Raw genomic sequence first — 18,556 nt, 5'->3', positions numbered from 1 at the left:
TCTGCTCTTTAATTATGTGGTTATTAACCTTTCTAACACCAAGGCTCCAAAAGTCCTCTTTGAGGTTGTGCTTCTTCTGCAAATGTGTTTGATTTCAAACTACAACAAAATACTTGTGAAGGAATGAGTGCTTTGAATAGCAAGATCAGTGGTCTGTTCACTTTTATGATCAGCACTGTTTAGAAGATCAGCGTTATGTTTCTCTCCCTCTGGTGTGTGAAGATCACTTTAATTTAATTTGAATTTTATTTTATTCTTACTTTGATTTTCATTTAGCTAGCTGGGAGTCTCAACAGGCCTGGTGCAACACTGTGTGTAGCAGTGTACCCTCCCCTGGAACAATTTTAGGCAGAATTCTAATGGATGAGACCCAGAACGCAATCGTGATTTCAACCCAAGGGGGATCATCACTTGTTGAAGGGTCCTTCCTGAAATGATTCAATTAAATTCAACTTTCATAGAACAGCCCTAACAAATGGTGTCTCCTTCCCAAAATGAGTGATTATGATCCTCACATACACTTCAGGTCTTAGGGACATTCACATCTGCTATAATACACATTTTTACATTGTACTTATATTTTTAAAAAGACCTGTTTGTAATTACAGCTGTAATTTCTCTGTAATTACATTTATAATTACACTGACCCATCCTTTACACCTTAACCCACCCTTAAACCTACCCATACCACCAAACCTGTCCCTAACCTTACCCGTATCTCACCTCAATAGCAGCAAAAGTGTTTTGCAATACAATATGACCACAATAAGTACATTGCACTTATTTTTTCAGAAGACACTGCCAGGAAATTATTGTCTAGTAAACAAAAGAAGCGAATAGACCGCAGGTGAGAACTGACTGTCAAACTATACAAGCAGGTATGATTATGACAGTGTGAACAGCCATCAACAGACTAGTTGTGCATATCAACATCAATTTTATATAACGGATTGTTCCGGTCCTTGATTCTGATTGGCTGAGCCCACTGATCTATATATATATGTTTTGCAAACAGATAGCCTTACCATGGAAAGTTGTTCATCTCTAGTGGTCATTTTTCTGTTTTAATTTGCACTGCACTATTTAGCAGTCAAATTCCTTCTCTAGCCTTGATAAAAAAAAAAATAATAATACATATTCAATTATATACACATCAAGTGTCACATCTTTGAATATTCATCGATTATTATGGTGAGTGACGTCAAAAAAACGTTCCAAGATGGCGGCCGCATATATCTGGAGTGGTCGAATAGGGCATCTGTGTCTATGGTTACAACCACAACTGTTTCTGAGGAGCGTTGTTTGATGGAAGAATATTGTTTTTATTAATATTATACTTATTTGCTCTGTTTTATTTTGTGAAACCTAAGTATATGGAATAACCATTTTATAAAAGCAATAAGCACCGTGAAGCCGTGGTTTACAGTGAATTTATAACAGCTAAGGGGGTTTTAGGCACTCCGCTTCTTGTCATGCCTAACAACACTCCTTAGCTGTTATAAATTCACTGTAAACCAGGCTTGTTGGGGCTTATTGCTTTATTAAATGCATTTGGTAAAAGAAATATCTCCATATAATCTAAATGGATAGAGACAGTCAGATTTATGTCTTTATTGGAACAATTTATTTAAACAGTTTTCATCAGTTTGAATGAAGTCAACCAGATTTGAGATTCTAAAAGTTCGATTTATACAAACCCTAAAAGTTGCAGTCTTATTCAAATATTAGTTTACCAGTGATGGGTGTTACAGAAGAGGGACTCAGACTGCGTGACGTATTGTAAACCGGTATTTATTGACAGACGTTGAGCATATGGAGTGAAACAGGCAAGTGGAGATTCTTGGATTCTTCGGAGGTCAGGAGGAATGTTAACTTGGATTTCCTTTCTCGACAGAAGACACGGAACAAGAGTTGATCACACACCTGAGACACCTCCAGAGTCTCACACACGAGACTCTGGAGCTGACAGACTTGGGATCGCTGGAAGACACACTTGGGATGAAACACAGCAGGTAAATAGACAAGACGGTAAATATCAGGCATAGAGATTAGATTGCAATGGTAGTCCTCTTCGTAGAAACGAGACCAGACACTGGAGTGTTGTGAGGTGTGTGTATTTGAGGAGTGAGTGATGATTGCCAAGGATGATGTGCAGGTGCGGGTGATTAGAATTCAGGTGAGGGAGTGCGCTGTGATTGGCTGGTGACAGAGCCTGGCCAATCTGTGACAATGGGTAGTAAGTAACTGATTACCAATAATCTGGATTACATCCCAAAATTAGGTGCTTGTAATTAATTACATTTTAAAATGATAATTTTATTTTATCAATTAATTTTTTTTTACATAATTAGATATTACTCACATAATGACAGTGATTTATTCATAACTTGTTGATTTTCATTTTTCTTTCTAAAAAATCCCACTGCTATACATTTAGAAAGTCCCAGTTCTGTGGAATTGCACACACCAGCCACTAGTCAGGTGGCTACAATTACACAGAAAATGGAGACAATGCAGCGTTTGACAAATGGATTTCACTTTTAAAGAGGCATATTACAAAAACAGTACTGTGAAGTATACATTTACGAATGACTGCAAAGGATTACACATCAAATCTTAAATAATTAAATAACCAAACACACAAACATTTGTAGGTATGATTGTTTTCACACATGCATGCTGAACCAGATGCATTGCCATGGTAAAGTTAGTTTTAGTTTAAAAAATTGTTTCTCAAAATTATCAAAAGTGCACACAAATGTGCTTTTATTAGATTGTCACTGTCTGCATGCAATAACTTTTATTGTCGCTGTCTTCATGCAATATTGTTTGCAACAAACTTTACAGAATACTGAGCCAACTAACTAGGAATACCAATCAAACCAACAAACAAGGAAGGAACGTGCAAACAGTAACAGAAACTACATTAAAGCACAGGTGGGAGTGGGTGAGAATGAAAGGTCGGTAGATTGTAATCAGAACAAAAATGAACATTTCCTGCAAAATAGTATTATAGATATATACAGATTATGAGCTGTTTAGAAACTCTAAATGTATTAGGGACAAGAAATCTGTAGGTCTTATGTCTTTAATCTTTATATCAGATGTAAATGCATGTTGTCACAGGCTACAGATAGAAATTTTAAAATGGATAGTCACCATTCAGTGAGGGAAAGATTTATGCATTTGTTTGTCTTTAGTGGATTTTTCTAAATTATATTACACTGGTAAAGGAATGGTTAAATGAACTAAGTCTTGTCAGTCCAAATTATTCCAAACTGAGCTGGACACCCATCCCCTGCTCCAGACCAATTTGAAGCTCAGTAGCTCTTACTCTCTCTCTAGTAAGTCCAGTCTTATGGATATAAGAGCTTCTCTGAAGGCCAGCTTAGTGGTGGAGGTGGGAGGATCCGCCAAGTATCTGCATGACACCAAATCCTCCAACCAGCAGTCCACGGTGACAATGTATTACAGTGAAACTTCCAGATTTGAGCAGCTCACTATCACCCAGCTGGGCAAGATCACCAAGTGTTTGACCAGAAAACTGCAACTCATGTGGTTACAGCTGTACTTTACGGAGCTCGGGCCTTCATGGTGTTTGATTGGACATTTTCCTTATCAGCTTGCTCTTAAAAATACTCTTAAAAGCGCTCTTTTATCTCCTTCTTGGACAACCAACTAATCACAGTCTTCAAAAGACTGCGTCATAGCTAGGGATCAGGGGTCAGCTCCGCCTCCTCATTAAGATTAATGTTTATAAATATGTTCGACCTGAAGCGGTCAGTGTATGACATCAAAGTACTGCGAGAGCAATAAGAAAGTAAATGGATCCTTATGCTTTAGAATCACTCTCGCGGGACTGATGTCGTACACTGATCATTCTGTGCAGTCGAACACACCTTTTGTCTTTTCCTCACACAGAGTTGCTTTCAGATTGGTCCTGAATCACTTTTAAGATAAGACTCCTGGTTAAGTTTTAAAGCTAATTTAGGAGCTTTCTGAGAGCATTCTTAGAATCTTTAAGAATACGGGCCAACGACTTTTGGCTGGATTTTGATGATTTTGATGAAGTTCTACGACAAAACCCCCGGACTGCGGCCAAATCAGTGCTCGGTGGTTGCCAAAGCTCGTTAACTATGAGCAGGTCAGCTGCATGATCTGAACATGCCTCGAGCAGTCACAGACGCTACCTCCTAGTTTCACAGACAAGGCTTAAGTCTAGTCCCAGACTAAAATGTAATTCTGAGCTGTTTCAACTGAAAGAAACTTGCACTGACTGATCTTAAAATATATCACTGCCTTTGTTTTGTCTCAAGATGCACTCCAGTAATGTTTTTTTCTAAGGCACGTTAAGAAAAATTACTTAAATGTCTTAATTGAACTATGGCCTAATCCTAGCTTAGTCTAAGCCCTGTCTGTGAAACCAGGCCTACAATATTTTCAAACCTTTTTGATATTATTATAGTGTGAGCTAATGACAAGGTGGAACTAATCTAGCCAATCACAGATGGTATAAATAGAGAAAGGTGGATCATGTTCAATATACAATGTCACAAATTAATCAAATCAACTAACAAGAAATAATTCTAACAAATGTATATATTTGGTATATATTACACTATATCATTTTACTGTGTAATTACCTACAAATCTTTCTACAGTAGACTACAGGCAGCCCTTGTTTTCAAAGCCATTATTAATAAGTGCACAAACCAACAACGCCCTTCAGCGATGATTTATTCACGATACAACACGGCCTCGAGTACCTTATTGCTTACTTATGCTTCTTGCAAAGAAAATACTGCTAGTAGAAAAAGTTTGAGAACCACTGGCCTAGATACTAGAATCGCTACATTATCAGCAACGAGGTGGTAAAGTAGTTGTTTTTGAAGTAATTAATTGTTTGTAGAGAGACATGCAGAAACAGCACGCAAGGCCTAATGCACACATCTCTGTGATCTGTCATCTCTCTCTCTCTCTCTCTCTCTTGATCGATAATTAATTGAAATAAATGCTATAATTCATTCAAATAAATGTGATCTTACTGCACTATTTCATCTCTATGTCTGATTTGAAGAATGCTAGAGCTAACGGGATAACTGATGAAAATAAATGTCATTTTTACCCATTCGGTCAAATATTGCACTGCAAAGAGCAATAGTTTTAACTTATATAACTTGGCAAGTGACCATGGAATAAGCAGGATAATCAACGTCTTGTTGTGCATAAAAGGGTTCTAAATGTACGACGCGGAGGCAAAGAACCACCGGACGCGAAGTGGAGCCATTGATTATCCCTTAGGCCTATATTTAAAATAAAAAAGTAAACATTTCTTGTGTATATGTAAGATAGGCCTATTTTTAAACTGTAACATATTAAATTATATTATAGAAAATAAAACATTTGGTAATTTAGTAGTTATATTATAGCACAAAATGTAAAATTATTTTTCAGAATGCATGAATGACTTTTGATATACTTTTATCATATTTATGTTTTAAAGTGTCATTAATGTACAATACTAAATAAACTACAATTGCAATTTAAATTATATTATAATTTAGTTGAATAATTGAATAACGGCTGGTAGACAAAGCAGAATCCTAAAAAAGAGATTCATCTGAAAGGCAAAATGAGACTAATTATTTAGGCCTATTGTATTGTACCACTATAATACTATAATAATATTAGGAGATTTAGGACAATGCAGAATCGACAGAAAAAACAAAAACAAAAAAAAAAAACAGGGAGCATAGGGCTAGGACAGGGACCCATGACTTACTGGAAAAGGAGCACAAACATTTTTGATTACTCATCCAGCGCGAAAACACGGACTTTTATTTTGACATGTCGTTGAGCAACAGTAATCCTGCACGCCTGTGTTGTTATACGAGTGCGTGTAATCATCCAGGGACTTTTACCAAAGTTGCTTTTACTCAGCACTTGTAAGTAGGGTAGAGCAGTATAAACCAGTCTGGCAGAAACGCATTGGTTTTATGTCTATTTTATGGTTGTGCGAGCACGTGCAGTGAGATGGAGGCGCTGCTGAAGAGAGAGCTGGGCACTTCTCTTCTGAAGAGCACTGGTCATTCAGGAGGAGGATGCATCAGTGAAGGCCAGAGCTTTGACACTGACACTGGCAGGGTGTTCGTCAAGATCAACCACAAGAATGAGGTGAGCACACATACACTTGAACTCCAAGCGTTGCTTTTGCATTGCACACTTGCAGTGCTATTTGGAATAATAATTTGGTATAGTAAGTATTGTAAGTATAGTAAGTATTTGGTATAGAAGTCTCTTATGCTCACCAAGTCTGCATTTATTTGATCAAAAATACAGTAATATTGTGAAATATTGTTACTACTTAAAATGACTGTTTTGTATTTAAGTATATTTAAAAATGTCACATTCCTCTGATGCAAAGCTGAATTTTCAGCATCAATACTTCAGTTTTCAGTGTCACGTGATCCTTCAGAAGTCATTATAATGTGCTGATTTACATCTAGTCATTTAGCAGACGCTTTAATCCAAAGCGATTTACAAAGGAAAATACAAATGATTTGCTCCTCAAACTTTTATTCACTTTACTTTTGTACTTTTTTTTGTCATTTCTGCATGATCTGTCAATTACTGGTTGAAAGTATAATGATCTGTTGCACATTATTCAAAGTACATGAATGATTTGTTGAGCATTATATTATATACTTGTATATGATAGCAATATACATTATCAGTTGACAATCAAAGTGTCAGTCTGTCGTTCTGTAACTATTTGAAAGTATAAATCATTGACACTTTTTTTTCTCTCTGTAGGCTAGGAGGATGTTTGATGGCGAGATGGCGAGCTTGGAAGCGATCCTGTGTACAAATACAGTGAAAGTACCCAGGCCTGTGAAAGTCGTGGACCTTGAGAGAAGTGGAGCTCTTCTCATAATGGAACACGTGGATATGAGGAGCTTAAATAAGTATGACTCAAAATCACGAGAACCCATCATAACAGGAGTGAGAATTTGGTCAATATTGCATTAGCATTTTGGCATGTGCTCTTTTTTAGCGTATTTAATGTTTATGTAGATACTCATCAAAACTGGGGGAACAACTAGCTGACCTACATCTTTGCAACAAAAGACAGATCGAGAAACAAAACAAGGAACAGCAGACTGTTGGTAATGTTATTTTATAGATATTGCATTGATGGAGACTTTTGGGTTACATCAGTACTTATTAAGAGTTTCTGTGTTTACAAAGGAAAAGGATCAGGAACATCTGAAGTTCAAATAACCAACAAGTTTGGGTTTCACGTGACTACCTGCTGTGGTTATATCCCTCAGGTCAGCATTACTAGGGTGTCTGATCATAAAAGCAATTGGGGTGGTTCATATTTAAATGTGCAAGAGGTTTTTATCTTTCCTTTGGTTTTCAGGTAAATGATTGGCAGGATGATTGGGTGTCCTTTTTCGCTCAGCAAAGACTGCAGTACCAGCTCAGCTTGGTGGAGCAGTCGTATGGAGACAGAGAGGCCAGGGAATTGTGGGCCAAACTCCAAGTAAACCAAACCGCTCAGCATAATAACACTCAAATGCAAAAAGATACTGTCTCTAGTTATCAGATGGAATAAACATGAGTAACGTAAATATTGACACTTTCAATACACGTTCATGGTTTTATTGGGAATAATTAATTAGCGCTAGTTATTAAAAAAAAAATTGGCTTATGGGAAATTAAGTGTAAAATTACACAAAATAAATTCACAATTTGATATTTATCCATGATGTTTATCCAAAACTTGCTAAAAATATTCAGAAGAAAACAGAAAATCCACATTATTCATTGACAAGAACAAAACAGAAAAGGGAAATGTATTAAAGCATTATTACTATTATTTATGTTTTATTTATAACACTAGACTTGGTTATAAAACTACAATCATTAGCTTGTCGTTCATTGAATAAATTTAAGGGACAGATCACACAGAAATGAAAAGTCTGTTATCTTTTACTCCCCCTCATGTCATTCCAAACTTCAATTACTGGCTTTCTTCTGTAGAAACATACAAATATATTTTGAAGAATGTTGGTGACCAAACAGTTTCAATTCCCAATGACTTTGAGTGTATGGACTAAACTTTCAATGTAAATTCATTGGGAACAAATGGGAACTGTTTTGTTGCCAACATTCTTTAGAATATCTTCAATGTTTCACAGACGAAATAATTGCATACAGGTTTGGATCAACATCATGGTGAGTAAATAATGACAGAATTTTCATTTTTGGGTGAACTATCAATTTCATTTAATGACAAGTTAACGATGCAGTGTCTAAGCCCACATACAGTGCTGCATATGTATTTCAGACAATCTCTTTGTTTAGCTGAAGATCCCGCAGCTGTTTACAGACACAGAGGTGGTTCCAGCTCTGCTGCATGGAGATCTCTGGGGAGGAAATGTGGCTGAATGTTCTGACGGTCCCATCATCTTTGACCCAGCATCGTTTTATGGCCATTCAGAGTTCGAGCTGGCTATAGCTGGCATATTTGGCGGTTTTGGGGGTTCGTTTTACAGTGCTTACAATGAGAAGATCCCCAAGGCTGCTGGCTTTGCAAAGAGGCAACAACTGTACCAGCTGTTCCATTATCTGAACCACTGGAATCATTTTGGTGGTGGCTACAGGGGTTCTTCTCTACGGATCATGAAGGATCTAACAAAGTAGATGCACCCTGATTTATTAAAATATCCCCTTCAAATCGTCATTAATGAAGGTGGAAGTTAAACTAATTAAGTCACACACTTTTTTTGCATGAACTTAATCCAGCTTTACCAGTCTAATGGAAAGGCACTGACAGGATGAAAGTTGGTTGTCTTAAAGTAATTTACACAGATTAAATATATATTATATATTTTAAAGGATAAATCTGCAAATTTATGCTTCCAAACAATGGCCAGTTAACAAGTTGCTTAAAATAAATCATTCCCTTTTTGTGAATTGCGCTTTAACTTTATTACATGAATATGCTCTTGAAGAGATCCTCATTTACAAGTCTTGATTTAAAAAGTGTGCACTAAGTAGCATCATATGATAAGTTGCATTTCATACAGTATGGCTTATTATTATTATTAATGGACTGTTGATTGGAAACATCTTATTAAAAGAGCTACTGAGCTTGTAGTACTGTAAACTTTCAGCTTGCAGATATATAAAGGATGTTTGGACATAGAAATAAAAGTTTAAAATAACTTTGTGTTAGTGTGTTATTGATTTTATTTAGTGGTTAATGCATTACCTCTATTACCGGTCACTAAGGTGTGTGTGTGTTTATGTGGTTTATGAGGACACAAATTTGTATAATGACATGGGTATGACAGAGGTATTACAATATGAAGGTGGTTTATGAGGACACTGCCTATGTCCCGTAATTCAAAAGGCTTAAAAAACATACTAAATGGTGTTTTTTTGAAAATCTAAAAATGCACAAAGTCTCCTGTGAGGGCTAAGTTTAGGTGTAGGGCAATAGCACACACAGTTTGTTCAGTATAAAAACCATTACGCCTATGGAGAGTCCCCATAAACCACAAAAACCAACGTGTGTGTGTATGTGTGTGGTATAGATAGATAGATCTTCGTCAATGAGTGTATTGATGACTTTTTAATATAGACTCTTTTAGTTATTCTTCTTTATAGTATATATTAACTACGATATTGTGGTTAAAAAAATTTGTATGAAAGGGAATATAGCTTTAAAACATTTACGATATCCGGTGCAACATTTATTTCACGTTGTAAAGACTCTTAACTTGAAGTGGAAACGCGTGTTTGATTGTTTTGATCCTCTCGACTTGCCGTTACCGTGCGTGACAGGAGCGGCGCGATCATCATAAAAACGCGGGATGCATTATAATTCTTTCACTACGGTGTTTTCAAATTATGTTATATGTAAGACGGTTCGTCAATCTCTTGAAGGAGACAACGAGTTGCTTTTCATGTATGTTTTCCAGTGTGCTGCAAAGAGCAGAGTGACTGTAGCTGGAGTTTGAAGAGAAACGAGTGCGTCATTGTGAGCGGGAGCGGCTTCAGTGTCAGATCTTCTACAAACACAAACACAAACACACACGTTTAGCGCACTTTTCATCTGATCAGCCAGAGACATCGCTGACAGTCCAGAGGCGGCGGGTGGAGGTGATGGAGGGTGTGTGTAACGTTAATGGAGAGGAGGCAGAGCTGGTGGCTCAGGCGTGTGTGCTGTCCGAGTTCAGTGAGAGCGAGGAGACTCGAGCTCTCATCAGCAGTCTGCCGGACATTCATCAAGACACGGTCAGCAGAGAGACCACCATCGAGAAGTTTCTGGGTAAGACTGTCTCGCGTGTATATGATTCTGTCTGTGTATCTATCGGTCTATTTATCTGTGCTGGGCTCGACAGTACGAGCATTTCAAGCGCATTTGCGACTGAAAATAGATGTGTGCGAACTGGAAAATGTATTTAGGAGCATGAGTGCAAATACAAAACAGCCTAACTTATACAGTAGCCTATAGCAAACGTTTTAATTTAAAGGGGTCTGTCGCTGCCGGTAACGTTACCCTGGTAACCCTGTAAACAAAGCAGCTGCGCTACTTTCCTAAAACTGTAAATAATGTTTCACAGTCATTTAGATATTTATGTTCGCTTTAGTCTTCACAATAGCATCAAATAATTATTACTTAAAGACTTAATGAGCTATTTATTTTCAAACATTTTTTTCTAACCTAAAACATGGCCTATGTATATATCGACTGATTCGTTATTATTGTTCAGTAACACTTAACAGATTTCGTTAGTTAACATGAAAAAACTATGACTGCATTTATTAATCATGTTCATCGTAATTTCAACTTTTAATAATACATTTTAAAATCAAAAGTTGTGTCTGTTAATATTATTCAATGGAGCTGACGTTAACTAACATAGTTGTATTTTTTATTAATCAACATTAACAAAGAATATTAATTACTGCAACAATTAGCTATTAAATATTGTTAGTTAATGTTAACCTGCTTTAACTAATGTTAACAAATGGGACCTTGTTGTAAAGTGTTACCTATTGTTCTTTCGTTCATTTGAACAATCTTTTGCACTCTAATCTTGAAACACTTGTTTACTTTATATTTTTGTGTATTTTTTCATAAAGTCTTTTAGTAAATTATATTTAATAAAGTTATTTAACCTGTTAGGAGGACAACACTTTTTTCACTTACATATACCATGACAAAAGCTTCAATGACTATTGTGAAAATGTCACATATGTAATGTACATGGAGTTTAATATGACTATAGCTAATTACATAATTAGCCTATTAAATAGTGTCTGAAGCAAAATAATTTAAAGGTGCTGTATGTAGGATTGACTAGGTATGGTTGGTAACTAGGTATTGCAGTCCAAATTCTAAATATTGGAGATGTTTTTTTTCACCCAGACCCCCCTCCTTAGACTTGATGCAGGTTGCCAGATTAACGACACCAACGGAAAACGAGCGCACATGAAGATGAATTAAATTTGCTGTGTTTTCCGCCAACTGGCAACTGAATACAATTGGGTAAACTGGCAGTGGGCGGGTTTCACAAACCATAACAAACACAGACATTCTGGCCCGGAACGCACATTTTCAAAGGAGAATAACTGACTGTAGCATTGTTTTTCAGATAAATAAGTATGCATGTTTCTTAAATATCTGCAGACATATTATGATATTTTTATGCTTTAGTAGAGTCAACATCCTACATACAGCAACTTTAAAAACCTTGTGTACTTTCTGTATTATGATAAATTCAATAATTGTGCTTGTAAATGTCTCTTTATATCCCCTTATTAAGCTAAAACGCCTAATTTGAAAAATTTGCATTGCGCCCCCTAAAGTTTAATGCGCTCCTAAATTTTTTAACTTAAACTTGGGAAACTTGGGAAAAAGGTAAGCGTCAAGCCCTGCTGTCTATCTTTATGTTTACATTTACATTTAGTCATTTGGCAGACGCTTTTATCCAAAGCGACTTACAATTGGGGAATACAAAAAGCGATTCATCTTGAAGAGGCAATCAGACAGAGGAAGTGCTCGTAACACCAAGTCTCAGTCATTGTTCAAATAAGTACAAGCTAGTAAGCGGAGAGAAAGATAGAGGGAAAGAGTTTTTTTTTTTTTAGTTTAGGATGAAGTCAAGTACTGCCGAAAGAGATGACTTTTCAGTTGTTGCTTGAGGATCCGGCGTTCCGGATAGGGGTGGGACGATTATTCCACCAGCCAGGAATGGTGAACGAGAATGTTCTGGGGAGTGATTTTGAGCCTCTCTGTGATGGTACCACAAGGCGTCGCTCACTAGCAGATCTCAAACTTCTGGAGGGGATGTAGGTTCGTAATAGCGAGTGGAAGTAGGAGGGTGCAGAGCCTGTGGTAGATCTGTACGCAAGCATCAATGACTTGAACTGGATGCGAGCTGCCACTGGTAGCCAGTGCAAGGAGATGAAGAGAGGTGTAACATGCACTCTTTTGGGCTCGTTGAAGATCAGTCGTGCCGCTGCATTCTGAATCATTTGTAGAGGTTTGATTGTGTTTGATGGCAGACCAGCCAGAAGAGCATTGCAGTAGTCCAGTCTAGAAACGACAAGGGCCTGGACAAGAAGTTGTGCAGCATGCTCTGTCAGAAAGGGCCTGATCTTTCTGATGTTGTGTAGTGCAAACCTGCAGGAACGAGCAGTCTTTGCAATGTGCTCTTTGAAGGTCAGCTGGTCATCAAAGATTACACCAAGATTTCTGACCGAAGTTGATGGGGTAATCATTGATGAGCCTAACTGAATTGTGAAGTCATGCCGTAGAGTCGGAGTGGCAGGGAAGACCAGAAGTTCCGTCTTTGCCAGGTTGAGCTGTTGGCGATGTTCTTTCATCCATGCCGAGATGTCTGCCAGGCAGCCTGAGATCCGTGCAGCTACCGTTGGGTCATCTGGTTGAAAAAAGAGATAGAGCTGCGTGTCATCGGCATAGCAGTGATAGGAGAAGCCATGTGCATGTATGATGGGACCCAGCGATGTAGTGTATGTGGAGAAGAGGAGGGGTCCAAGAACCGATCCCTGAGGAACTCCAGTGACCAGTTGATGTGGTTTGGATACCTCCCCTCCCCAGGCCACCCTGAAGGATCTACCGGTGAGATAGGATTCAAACCAGCGAAGTGGAATTCCAGTGATGCCCAGTGATGAGAGGGTAGACAGGAGAATCTGATGATTGACAGTGTCAAAAGCAGCAGAAAGATCCAGCAGAATGAGGACTGACGATTTGGAATCAGCCTTTGCAGTTCGCAGGGCTTCAGTGACTGAGAGTAGCGCAGTCTCTGTTGAATGGCCACTCCTGAAACCTGACTGTTTAGCATCCAGTTTGTTGTACTGTGAAAGAAACCGTGAGAGCTGGTTGAAGACAACTCATTCGAGTGTTTTCCCTACGAATGGAAGGAGAGAGACAGGTCTGTAGTTATCTAAAAGAGAAGTGTTTAATGTAGGTTTTTTGATCAGTGGGGTTACCTGAGCCTGCTTGAATGCTGTGGGGAAGATGCCTGTGAGGAGAGATGTGTTGATAATGTGTGCGAGTGCCGGTAAGAGTGTGGGAGAGATTGTTTGGAGAAGGTGTGAGGGGATTGGGTCGAGAGGACATGCTGTAGGATGGCTGGAGAGGAGAAGTTTGGATACTTCTGCCTCGGTGAGGGGACAGAAGGAGAAGATGGGAGTTAGAGCAGTGGATGTGGTTGATTGGAGGTCCTGTGGAGTTGAGAACTGGTTACTGATTGTTCTAGTTTTGTCTGTGAAAAAAGAGGCAAAGTCGTCAGCGGTTATCAAAGTGGTGGGAGGTGGAGGAGGGGGACAGAGGAGAGAATTAATATGTCTGTCTATCTGTCTGTCTATATTTGTCTACTTGGCTATTGTTTATTGTAATGCAGAACAGTATGTTGTTGTGTGTTTGTATGTGTTTTATTTTTATTTATTTTTGTGCTATATATGTATGTAAAAAATGTCAAGCTGTGATTTCTGTAACCTTTTCAGTTATAATGGATCACTACCAGGAACAGCCACATCTTCTGGATCCTCACTTAGGTAAGTTGAAGTCATGAATGTGATGGACATGATGAATTTGCTCTGTGATTGAACACTGTCAGTAATGCTGTATTTGTTTTTGTGCAGAGTGGATGCTGAACATGCTCTTGGAGATGATCCGCAATGAGAAGTCTCCACCTCTTCTGGTCCATCTCTGTTTCAAATTCCTCTACATTATCTCAAAGGCAAGACGGTGCATGGCTCTCTAAGTTTGACTGATAATCTCTATTTGAAGTCACGATAGAGTGATTACATTAGAGTGATCTGATTTTGTGATTCCTGGTGCTTCCACAGGTCAGAGGCTACAAGATCTTCATGCAGCTGTTCCCCCATGAGGTGTCAGATGTTCAGCCGGTTCTGGACCTTTTATGCAGACAGGACCCAAAAGACACTGAGGTAAGTTAGTCTTTCAGTTTCATTACCGATCAAAGTCTCTGTAATGAGCCTCGCAGTGGAACACATAATCATGCAAGAATTAATGTGTAGTATTCTAACAGAAATCAGATCATATATATTTTATGAATTTCTCCCTAAATTTCACTTAAAATGTTAGTTAAAAACCCTCTATGGTGGCCATTTAATAATAACCATATGCAAATTCATCAGTCAACACCATTGCTTCTATGTGTTTTTGCAGCATTGAGCAATGTCAGACATATTTGTTACATTTACATTTACATTTAGTCATTTGGCAGACGCTTTTATCCAAAGCGACTTACAATTGGGGAATACAAAAAGCGATTCATCTTGAAGAGGCAGTCAGACAGAGGAAGTGCTCGTAACACCAAGTCTCAGTCATTGTTCAAATAAGTACAAGCTAGTAGGTGGAGAGAAAGATAGAGGGAAAGTTTTTTTTTTTTTTTTTTTTTTTTTTTTTTTTTGAGTTTGAGTTTAGGATGAAGTCAAGTACTGCCGAAAGAGATGAGTTTTCAGTTGTTGCTTGAAGGTTGCCAGGGATTCGGCGTTCCGGATAGGGGTGGGAAGATTATTCCACCAGCCAGGAATGGTGAACGAGAATGTTCTGGAGAGTGATTTTGAGCCTCTCTGTGATGGTACCACAAGGCGTCGCTCACTAGCAGATCTCAAACTTCTGGAGGGGATGTAGGTTCGTAATAGCGAGTGGAAGTAGGAGGGTGCAGAGCCTGTGGTAGATCTGTACGCAAGCATCAATGACTTGAACTGGATGCGAGCTGCCACTGGTAGCCAGTGCAAGGAGATGAAGAGAGGTGTAACATGCGCTCTTTTGGGCTCGTTGAAGATCAGTCGTGCCGCTGCATTCTGAATCATTTGTAGAGGTTTGATTGCGTTTGATGGCAGACCAGCCAGAAGAGCATTGCAGTAGTCTAGTCTAGAAACAACAAGGGCCTGGACAAGAAGTTGCGCAGCATGCTCTGTCAGAAAGGGCCTGATCTTTCTGATGTTGTGTAGTGCAAACCTGCAGGAACGAGCAGTCTTTGCAATGTGCTCTTTGAAGGTCAGCTGGTCATCAAAGATTACACCAAGATTTCTGACCGAAGTTGATGGGGTAATCATTGATGAGCCGAACTGAATCGTGAAGTCATGCCGTAGAGTCGGAGTGGCAGGGAAGACCAGAAGTTCCGTCTTTGCCAGGTTGAGCTGTAGGTGATGTCCTTTATCCATGCCGAGATGTCCGCCAGGCAGCCTGAGATCCGTGCAGCTACCGTTGGGTCATCTGGTTGAAAAGAGAGATAGAGCTGTGTGTCATCGGCGTAGCAGTGATAGGAGAAGCCATGTGCATGTATGATGGGACCCAGCGATGTAGTGTATGTGGAGAAGAGGAGGGGTCCAAGAACCGATCCCTGAGGAACTCCAGTGACCAGTTGATGTGGTTTGGATACCTCCCCTCCCCAGGTCACCCTGAAGGATCTACCGGTGAGATAGGATTCAAACCAGCGAAGTGGAATTCCAGTGATGCCCAGTGATGAGAGGGTAGACAGGAGAATCTGATGATTGACAGTGTCAAAAGCAGCAGAGAGATCCAGCAGAATGAGGACTGACGATTTGGAATCAGCCTTTGCAGTTCGCAGGGCTTCAGTGACTGAGAGTAGCACAGTCTCTGTTGAATGGCCACTCCTGAAACCTGACTGTTTAGCATCCAGCTTGTTGTACTGTGAAAGAAACCGCGAGAGCTGGTTGAAGACAACTCATTCGAGTGTTTTCCCTACGAATGGAAGGAGAGAGACAGGTCTGTAGTTATCTAATTTGTTGATTGCTTGAACTTCATTCAAAATGCTTGGGTTTTGTTCAGTGCTGACTTATGCAAGCTCCCAAATACTCCTATTATAACAAACAAGTGTAGATGTGACGTAAATAAAATGTTTATTGTTCATTGTTCAGCTTCGTAGTGATTATAAGGGGAGTATTTTTCTGCACATTCTAATCTATTCGGAATTTGAATAAATTCACTCACGGATTCAATATTGCCATTGTGTAGCAGTTACTACTCTTGATAACTGATTGAAAGTGGAGCAGGAGCTGGTGTGATTGAGAAGTTAGCATGTTCATCGTGGATTCACACATACTAAATGAGGTTGGACTGTAGAGTTACATTCAAGCCATAAAGAAATTATTTTCATGGGAAAAATTGTTTCAATGTATAATTTTGATGATCAAAAATGAACGTTATTGACTGCAGGGGGACTTTTAAATTTTTTTTGTGCTGAAAAACACAATTTAGGTTTATGTCCAGTTTGCTGTGAAACATTGTAAAGACTAATTAAAAAAAGTACAAACTCAGAAGTCCTTCCAAACAAATAATCAGTGAATAGCTTCAGGTAGTAACTAGTTGCAGCAGGGCACCATATGTCATGTCTGGAAGAATAGCATCCTTGTGTTATTTAGAATTTATCCTTCCCAAGAGCACAAAATCATCTAGTTAGTGACTGTATGTTTCTGTATTAGACCTGGGAAACACGCTACATACTCCTCCTCTGGCTCTCCATGACATGTCTCATTCCCTTTGACTTGTCCCGTCTGGACGGCCACCTGTCCACTGACCCCGGGCTGAACAGAGAGCCCATCATGGATCGTATTCTGGCTGTGGCCAAGGTAACACCCGCAAACACAGAACGCTCTTAGACTTCAACATCTGTATTGTATGTCAATGAGTCAAATTAGTTTATCATAATTTTTTTATTAATAATTTGTCAGTTTTGCGAATCATATATATATTATTTACTTTACGTTACTTGTGTGCCATTGTGACTTATTATTTTTGCTGCAGTCCTTTCTCAGAGTGAGTGACAAATCTCGAGATGCTGCATCAGTGCTGGTATCTAAGTAAGTTATTTCCCCATATGTGTGTTTATTATCTGGGTAGCATTGGTCTGTATATCAGAAAATTAAATGTTTTGGCTGGCAATGTAAAATTAAGCAGCAGCGTAAACGTTGCATTGCTTTTATTATTTTCTTGAAGAGTGTCTTATTAGACAGTATTCATCATGCTTCTGTGTTTTACCAGTATGAAAGGGTTAAGACTGCAAGGGTTTAAAAATGTCTCTTATTAAACTTCAGTAGACAATTCTTTTTTAGGAATCGTTGCAAACTGGTCATTTATTTCAAACACTTATTTGCGATTCACAAGTCTTCATGTAATAAAATGTTTTAGTAAAATGTATAAACAGATACATTTTGCTGTTTAGTACTTTAGTCTACCAGTGTACAGTATATTGGTGCATATAAATGAAAATGATTAAATATTGTTCTTGAATTCCTTTGGCAAAAGCCATTTTATTATTTCAATTTTACACTTAAATGTTGAATCCACTTGTCTAAATGGCTGTTTGGTTAAAATTCTGATTACAAAAAAAATTTAATTAAAATTTTGCCCAGTATTATTTCCAATTAATGTCACTTTTATAATATCCAAAAGTGGTGTTTATTGCAAAACACTGTCAGATTTACTTCCTGACCAGTAGATGGCACTGTTTAAACACTTATAGATTATCTCTTTGCTTGAAGGATTTGTGTTATCTGCACAGGTTTGTGACTCGTCCAGATGTGAAGCAGAAGTGTTTGGGTAATTTTCTGGACTGGTGTCTGACCACCATCTCTCAGACCAGTGAGATGACCATGGAGGGAACTGTGACCCTTGATGGAGCTTTGCAATCCCTGGTGAGCCTCCAATCACATGCTAGACTGTTCATGTTCTCCACTTCCTCCTTTTTTTTTAGGAGAATTAAAATATTGAACATTCAAATACTTTACATAACAATCCCCAAGTCCACACCACAGTTGTAACAATAATGACAAACGGGAACAATAGTGTTGGAATCACTTTCCAGGTCTGGTGAATGATAAAAACATTGACAGCTAATGAAAATCCATGCGAATCGAGCATTTGAAGAAACAGATGACAAAACTGCAGCACGTGCTTATAAAAAACTGAATATTATCATCAAGTTGATGGCTGCTTAAATGCCGGTAGTTATCTTTA

General features: G+C 38.5%; 2 protein-coding genes across 2 annotated transcripts in view; both read left to right on the top strand.

Moving 5' to 3' along the window:
- Positions 1–5,844: 5,844 nt before the first annotated feature.
- On the top strand, positions 5,845–9,226 carry LOC306849732 (ketosamine-3-kinase-like). The gene is made up of 6 exons (XM_079384998.1): positions 5,845–6,174; positions 6,814–6,965; positions 7,075–7,166; positions 7,249–7,331; positions 7,424–7,546; positions 8,371–9,226. The coding sequence occupies exons 1-6, from the start codon at positions 6,034–6,036 to the stop codon at positions 8,707–8,709; spliced, it is 930 nt and encodes a 309-aa protein (XP_079241124.1). The 5' UTR covers positions 5,845–6,033; the 3' UTR covers positions 8,710–9,226.
- A 590-nt stretch (positions 9,227–9,816) lies between these two features.
- The window catches only part of LOC306856267 (tubulin-specific chaperone D-like), a 47,660-nt gene continuing 38,920 nt past the window's right edge, over positions 9,817–18,556 (top strand). Inside the window, exons 1-7 of the mRNA XM_079395425.1 lie at positions 9,817–10,342; positions 14,050–14,100; positions 14,188–14,285; positions 14,395–14,496; positions 17,023–17,169; positions 17,345–17,400; positions 18,102–18,234. Coding sequence (XP_079251551.1) covers positions 10,177–10,342; positions 14,050–14,100; positions 14,188–14,285; positions 14,395–14,496; positions 17,023–17,169; positions 17,345–17,400; positions 18,102–18,234 — 753 coding nt within the window. The 5' untranslated portion in view covers positions 9,817–10,176. The remainder of the gene's footprint in view (positions 10,343–14,049; positions 14,101–14,187; positions 14,286–14,394; positions 14,497–17,022; positions 17,170–17,344; positions 17,401–18,101; positions 18,235–18,556) is intronic.

This window comes from Barbus barbus, assembly GCF_936440315.1.
Source record: "Barbus barbus genome assembly, chromosome: 3".
In the NCBI taxonomy this organism is placed as follows: Eukaryota; Metazoa; Chordata; class Actinopteri; order Cypriniformes; family Cyprinidae; genus Barbus; species Barbus barbus.
This window is presented reverse-complemented; position numbering and strand designations above follow the sequence as displayed.